Source organism: Psammomys obesus, unplaced genomic scaffold (assembly GCF_907164565.1).
Source record: "Psammomys obesus unplaced genomic scaffold, mPsaObe1.curated_primary_1811, whole genome shotgun sequence".
Taxonomy (NCBI): Eukaryota; Metazoa; Chordata; class Mammalia; order Rodentia; family Muridae; genus Psammomys; species Psammomys obesus.
Window position 1 is genome coordinate 1 of NW_026594215.1, and position 8,109 is coordinate 8,109.

The 8,109-nt window shown below is 52.3% G+C and overlaps 1 protein-coding gene across 1 annotated transcript; it reads left to right on the forward strand.

Annotated features, from left to right (window-relative positions):
• Positions 1-901: 901 nt before the first annotated feature.
• Positions 902-6,163, forward strand: LOC129684851 (uncharacterized). Its single transcript, XM_055618086.1, is given in 1 exon segment — positions 902-6,163. A coding segment is annotated over 1 exon segment (5,262 nt).
• Positions 6,164-8,109: the final 1,946 nt, after the last annotated feature.

The window sequence follows — 8,109 nt, forward strand, 5'->3', positions numbered from 1 at the left end:
CAGGACAGGTGTCCAACCACAAGGTATCTGCGGTTGGGCGCCTGAAACAATCGGGACACCTAAGATAAGAGCCGGGAGTCTTTCCGCCTTCTCTAAACCGGCTACGTGACTTAGCCCACATCTGCTTTCCCGCCTTCCCTGCTCCAAATACGTAACCTAACTATGGCCTTGTTCAAATCCCCCAATCAGATCCCCGTAACTATGCTTCTCGCTTCTGTAAATGTGCTTCTTGCTCCCTAACCCTATAAAAACCCGTCACCCCAACCGAGGGGCGCGCAAGTCTTCCGAAAGGCTTTGTCGCCCCGGGTACCCGCGAATCGAAATAAACCTCTTGCGGCTTGCATCCGAAGGCTGGTCTCGCTGATTCTTGGGAAGTGGGGTCTCCCCGTCTAGAGAGGCTCTAGCCAGAGTCTTTCATTTGGAGGCCCCAGCGAGATTTTTTTTGAGACCCCCCCGCCCAAGGACCACCGACTCCATCGGGAGGTAAGCTGGCCAGCAGAGTGTCTTTTGTTGTCTTCATTTCGTCACGTGTTTGCCTGTTCTATCTCTCAAAATTTGTACGATTCAGCTGAGTCGCTCCGTATTAGGTGGAAAGAGAAGAGGCTGACGAGCCTAAAACTTCTCTACCGCAACTCTGGAAGACATTCCAAGAGTGTCTGGGGCCCGATTTTTCGGAGCCCGCCTGTCTGAGAACACGTCCCAATCTGGACTTTTCGGGGCGAAGCCCTTGTCCGAGGCCTACGTGGTTCTCCTGGGGGACGAGGGATCCGGACCCTCTTCGCAGTCCCCATCTGAAGTTTTGCTTTCGGTTTGGCGCCAGAGTCGTGCCGCGCGCTGCGTTTGTGTTACTGTCTGTCTATTGTTCGTCGGATTCGTGTTTGGTGTTAGTCTTTTTGAAACCATGGGACAGTCTCTAACTACCCCCTTAAGCCTCACTCTACAGCACTGGAAGGATACCCGAGACATCGCTCATAACCACTCTGTAGAGATCCGGAAGAGAAAGTGGGACACCTTCTGCTCCTCAGAATGGCCGACATTTAATGTCGGCTGGCCAGGAGATGGCACCTTTAACCTAGACATTATTTTGCAGGTTAAGGCGAAAATCATGGATTCAGGGCCACACGGCCACCCGGACCAGATACCCTACATTGTTACTTGGGAAGCCCTGGCCCGGGAACCACCCTCATGGGTCAAGCCGTTTGTCACTCCCAGCCCCCCTGCCGTTCCCCCTGCAGTTCCCTCTGCCCCTGCCCTACCTCCTCCGTTGGTCCCCACACCCTCTAAGTCTGCCCTCTATCCAGCTGTAACAAAGCAGGCCCAAGGACGTAATCCGGAGGGCAAAAAGACGCCGACGACCCCGGTACTGCCAGCAGACGACGGCTCCTTGTTGGATCTGCTGACTGAAGAACCTCCCCCCTATAGGGACCCAGACCCCGACCAAGAGCCGGGAGAAGCCGCCGCGGCCGGACCTCAGGAGGAACCAGCTCCTTCCCCGGTGGCAGGGCGATTGAGAGGGCGCCGAGAGGCCCCTCCGGATTCCACATCTCAGGCTCTCCCATTACGAGCGGGGCCTAACGGCCAGCTCCAATACTGGCCTTTTTCCGCTTCGGATCTATATAACTGGAAAAATAATAATCCCCCTTTCTCTAGGGACCCTTCTAGACTCACCGCTTTAATCGAGTCCATTTTAGTAACCCACCAGCCCACCTGGGACGATTGTCAGCAGCTGTTACAGGCCCTCCTGACCACCGAGGAAAAGCAACGAGTCCTTTTGGAAGCCCGTAAGAACGTCCCGGGGGCTAACGGGCAGCCTACTCAGTTGCCAAACGAGATCAACGATGCCTTCCCCTTGGAGCGACCTGAATGGGACTTCGCCACGGAGGACGGTAGGAATCACTTACGTCTCTATCGCCAGTTGCTGATAGCGGGTCTCCATGGGGCAGCAAAGCGCCCCACTAATTTGGCTCAGGTTAAGTTAGTGACCCAAGGGTCAGAGGAGTCTCCCTCCGCCTTCCTCGAACGACTAAAGGAAGCCTATCGTGTGTACACCCCCTATGATCCGGAGGACCCTAATCAGGCTACCAATATGGCCATGTCCTTCATCTGGCAGTCTGCCCCGGATATCAGAAAAAAATTAGAGAGACTCGAAAACTTAAGGGAAAGTACGATCCAGGATTTGCTAAAGGAAGCGGAACGGATTTTCAATAAGAGAGAGACTCAAGAAGAGAGAGACGAAAGGTTAAAAAGAGAGGCAGAAGAGAGAGAAAACGTTAGAGACCGCAAGAGAAATAGGGAATTTAGCAAATTGCTGGCCACTGTAGTGACAGGGCAGAGGCAGAATAGACAGGACCTGGGAGACTGGAGGGGTCCTCGGATAGACAGAGATCAATGCGCCTACTGCAAGGGAAAAGGGCACTGGGTTCGAGACTGCCCAAAAAGACCAAAAGGGCCACGGAAGCCTAAGCCCCAGGCCACCCTGCTAAACCTGGAGGATTAGGGGAGTCGGGGTCAGGAGCCTCCCCCTGAACCCAGGATAACCCTTAATGTGGGGGGGCAACCCGTCACCTTCCTGGTGGACACCGGAGCCCAACATTCGGTGCTCACTACCACACCGGGACCCCTGACTGACAAATCGGCGTGGGTTCAAGGAGCCACCGGAGGGAAAAGATACCGTTGGACAACTGAAAGAAGAGTACAACTCGCCACCGGTAAGGTGACTCACTCTTTTTTACACGTTCCTGATTGCCCTTATCCTCTGTTGGGGAGAGATCTATTAATGAAACTCAGGGCACAAATCCACTTTGAAGGGACTAAGGCCCACATTACTGGGCCTCAGGGACAGCCTTTACATGTGTTAACCATAGATCTGGAGGACGAATACCGGCTTCACGAATCTGAAAGGCCTCGGCCGCAAGAAATAACTGTTTGGTTAGAAAAATTCCCTTTAACCTGGGCGGAAACAGGGGGAGTGGGTCTCGCAACCCACCAACCGCCCCTGGTAATCACTCTAAAGGCATCGGCAACTCCTGTTTCCATTAAGCAATACCCGATGTCGCATGAAGCTTACCAAGGAATTAGGCCCCACATTCGGAGGCTTTTAAATCAGGGCATCCTGGTGCCTTGTCAATCCCCCTGGAATACGCCTCTCCTTCCGGTCAAAAAGCCAGGGACAGGAGACTACCGCCCAGTACAGGACTTGAGAGAAGTCAATAAAAGGGTGGAGGATATACACCCTACAGTACCTAACCCGTACAATCTGTTGACTGGGCTTCCTCCGACGTACACCTGGTATACGGTATTAGACCTTAAGGATGCATTCTTCTGCTTGAGGCTCCACCCTCAGAGTCAGCCTATCTTTGCCTTCGAGTGGAAGGACCCAGAACTGGGAGTATCGGGTCAGCTCACTTGGACTAGACTCCCACAGGGGTTCAAAAACAGCCCCACCCTATTTGACGAGGCGTTGCACCGGGACCTGGCCGATTTTAGAGTTCACTACCCTGCTTTAATCTTGCTCCAATATGTTGATGACCTCCTCCTGGCTGCGGAAACTGAGGAAAAATGTCTGGAGGGAACAAAGGCCCTCTTGAGGACTTTAGGAACTCTAGGATACCGGGCCTCAGCCAAAAAGGCCCAATTATGCCAGAGGCGGGTTACATACCTGGGTTACCAAATCAGAGATGGACAAAGATGGTTGACAGAGGCGCGGAAACAGACAATCCTAAAAATTCCAGTGCCCAAAAGCCCGAAACAACTAAGAGAGTTCCTGGGTACGGCGGGGTTCTGTCGCCTCTGGATTCCAGGGTTCGCAGAAATGGCTGCGCCACTTTACCCACTCACCAAGCAAGGGACTCTCTTTACGTGGGGAGATGAGCAGCAGAGAGCCTATGCAGCCATAAAAGAGGCCCTGCTAACCTCCCCCGCGTTGGGACTTCCGGACTTAAACAAGCCCTTTGAGCTGTTTGTAGACGAAAAACAGGGATATGCTAAAGGAGTCCTGGCTCAAAAACTGGGACCATGGAGGCGTCCGATAGCCTACCTGTCCAAGAAACTTGACCCGGTAGCCTCGGGATGGCCACCCTGCCTGAGGATGGTGGCAGCAATTGCCCTCTTGATTAAAGACTCTGGCAAGCTGACTATGGGACAGCCAATAACAATTTTGGCTCCTCATGCAGTGGAAGCCCTGGTCAAACAACCTCCGGGCCGATGGCTTTCCAATGCCCGCATGACCCACTACCAGGCCCTACTACTGGACACTGATCGAGTATACTTTGGCCCTATAGTAGCTCTCAACCCGGCATCACTGCTTCCCCTACCGGAGGGTCCAGAAACTCATGACTGCCTCCAGATACTTGCAGAAGTACATGGTACCCGACCCGACCTGACCGACCAGCCCCTCCCCGACGCCGACTTCACCTGGTACACCGACGGGAGCAGCTTTCTGGACAACGGAGAGCGGAGAGCGGGGGCCGCAGTCACCACCGAGACTGAGGTAATTTGGGCTGAGGCCCTACCATCTGGCACTTCGGCACAGCGGGCTGAGCTCGTCGCCCTAACTCAGGCCCTCCGGATGGCAGAAGGTAAGAAGCTCAATGTTTATACCGATAGCCGCTATGCCTTTGCCACTGCTCACATCCATGGGGAAATATATCGGAGAAGAGGGTTGCTTACCTCGGAAGGAAAGCAGATCAAAAATAAAGCTGAAATATTGGCCCTGCTTAAGGCTCTGTTTTTACCCTCAAAACTGAGTATCATCCATTGCCCCGGCCACCAAAAGGGAGACAGCCGAGAAGCCAGGGGCAACCGCTTGGCGGACGCAACTGCCCGAGAAGCGGCGAGACAAGAAAGCTCAGATACCTCCCAGCTCCTGGCTATAGAGCCGGCCGAGGCAGAGGTCCCCTCCATTCAGGAACCTCCCTTCCACTATAGTGAGGAAGATCGGGACCTCCTAAAAGAAATGGGGGCCACTTACAATCCCATGCTAAGACTCTGGACTTTCAAAGAAAAACCTGTGTGGCCCCTGCAACAGACTCGTAACCTGATTAAATACCTCCACAGACTGACTCACCTTAGCTCCGGAAAAATAAAAACCCTCCTAGAAAGGGAGGAAAGCTCCCACTATTTGCTGGGGAGAGATAAAATTCTACAACAAGTGGCTAAAGAGTGCACAGCATGCGCCCAAGTGAATGCAGGACGCCATAGGATAGGCCCAGGGACCAGGATCCGGGGACATCGCCCCGGCACCCACTGGGAGATTGACTTCACAGAGGTAAAACCTGGACTATATGGATATCGGTTCTTGCTGGTATTTGTGGACACCTTCTCGGGATGGGTAGAAGCCTACCCCACCAAACATGAAACTGCCAAAGTAGTCGCCAAAAAGCTTCTGGAAGAAATCTTCCCCAGGTATGGCATGCCCCAGGCGTTGGGCTCTGACAATGGTCCTGCCTTCGTCTCCCAGGTAAGTCAGTTAGTGGCCAAACTTTTGGGGATCAATTGGAAATTACATTGTGCATACCGTCCCCAGAGCTCAGGGCAGGTAGAACGAATGAATAGAACTATCAAGGAGACCTTATCTAAATTAACGCTGGCAACTGGCTCTAGAGACTGGGTGGTCCTCCTTCCACTGGCCCTATATCGGGCCCGAAACACCCCGGGCCCCCATGGACTCACTCCTTTCGAGATCCTGTATGGAGCCCCACCACCGATCGTTAACTTCTTTGATCCCTGTATAGCTTCATTTGCTGATAGCCTCTCTCTAAAAGCCCATTTGCAGGCACTACAGATTGTCCAGAAAGAAGTCTGGGAACCCATCGCCGCTGCATACCAAGAACAACTGAACCGACCGGTGGTGCCACATCCGTTCCAGATTGGAGACACAGTTTGGGTCCGTCGACATCAAACTAGAAACTTGGAACCCCGCTGGAAAGGGCCCTATACTGTGTTGCTAACAACCCCGACGGCGCTCAAGGTCGACGGTATCACAGCGTGGGTACACGCCTCCCATGTCAAGGCGGCCCATCACGACGCAGAGCAAGATCAGACTCCAGCCTCCTCATGGAAACTCCGTCGCACCCAAAATCCACTAAAGATAAGACTCACCCGGGTTTGATATTCTTTCTCTTCCTGTTCACTCTGTCACACTCCAGTCCCCACATCCCTGTAAATTCGACTTGGGTCCTGCTAGATGGATTTGGTGTCCTTCTTAACAAAACTTCCAAAATAGCTCCCCCGTACACTTGGTTCCCTGAACTAAGTTTTGATCTAGCTCAGGCCATGCCACCCGGGTCCTACGCCAGGCGCATCGTAGACGACAAAAAAAACACATTTCTACATGTGCCCTTCCCCGGGGAGTAGCCCCTGGCGACTGCAGAATTGTGGAACTAGGAACGACTTATATTGCGCCGCGTGGGGATGTGAGGACTTCGCCACCAGCTGGCTACCAACCTCAGTCGGACTCCTTCAGCTCACCAGGGACCCCAAGTATGATAGATGTGGGTATGCACTCAATGTTGATGACCCCCGTCCTGTACCCAAACCCTGTAATCAGCTCATCCTTACCTTTACCGATAAGGGCAAAAAGTATAAAGAGGGATGGTTGCGTGGGAAAGAATTCGGGTTGCGCCTCTGGAAAACAGGCCGCGTAGGAGGAATAATGCGCCTCCAGCTGACTCTTGATAAACCCAAGGTGCCTGTCGGGCCTAACTCGGTGTTACCAAACTTAAGAGTCCCCTCCTCCCAACCTAAAAAATTACCCATTCCGCCTACAACCATGCCCCCTAACAAAACTCCAGGCCCAGTCAGTCTAGGCATTCCCACACCACGATTTCTCCGATCGAGTACAGGTGATAGACTGTTTGGTCTAATACAGGGAGCCTTCCAGACGCTTAATTATACTGATCCTAGCAAAACCCGAGAATGCTGGCTATGCCTGGTCCCAACTCCCCCTTACTACGAAGGGGTTGCAATAACGGGGAACTTTGTAAATTACACCACACCCCCAACATATTGTACTTCGACCACCCAACATAGGCTAACTCTATCTGAAGTGTCTGGCCGGGGAACCTGCATCGGGTCAGTCCCCAAAACCCACCAAAAAATTTGCAACTCAACCTCCAGGATCCACCCGGGCTCCTATTACCTAACGGGCCCCAATGGGACCTATTGGGCTTGCAGCTCCGGCTTAGCACCCTGCGTATCTGCACTAATTCTCAACCAGAACTCTGACTTTTGTGTCCTCATTGAGCTCTGGCCTAAAGTTGTCTACCATGAACCTAAATACGTCTACGAACATTTTGAGGGGATCACCCGGTATTCTAGGGAGCCAGTATCTTTGACTTTGGCCTTAATACTAGGGGGACTCACAGTCGGGGGTATCACAGCAGGAATAGGGACTGGTTCTGCTGCCCTGGTAGAAACTACTCAGTTCCAACAACTACAACAGGCCATGCATACCGACTTGCAAGCGTTAGAAGAATCAGTCAGTGCTCTGGAAAAATCCTTGACCTCCCTTTCAGAAGTAGTCTTACAGAATAGAAGGGGGCTAGATATCCTCTTCTTACAAGAAGGAGGACTATGTGCAACTTTAAAGGAAGAATGCTGCTTTTATGCTGACCATACTGGATTGGTAAGGGATAACATGGCTAAACTCAGAGAAAGACTCAGACAGAGACAGCAATTCTTTGAGTCAGGACAAAGCTGGTACGAGAGATGGTTTAGCCGGTCCCCCTGGATTACCACCCTGATCTCCTCCATTATGGGTCCCTTAATCATAATTCTCCTGATTCTACTAATTGGGCCTTGTATCCTAAATCGGCTAGTTCAGTTTATAAAGGACCGGCTCTCCGTCATACAGACGTTAGTGCTAACCCAGCAGTACCATCAACTCAAGCAGTTAGAGACAGAGATTGACTCACTAGACCCATAGAATGAAGGATTCCATTCTAGGCTAGAAGAGAAATGGGGGAATGAAAAAATAAAAAGCCCTAGCATAATGCTGGCAACACTATTTTACAAGCAATACAGGGCCAGAGGCAGGGCAGGACAGGTGTCCAACCACAAGGTATCTGCGGTTGGGCGCCTGAAACAATCGGGACACCTAAGATAAGAGCC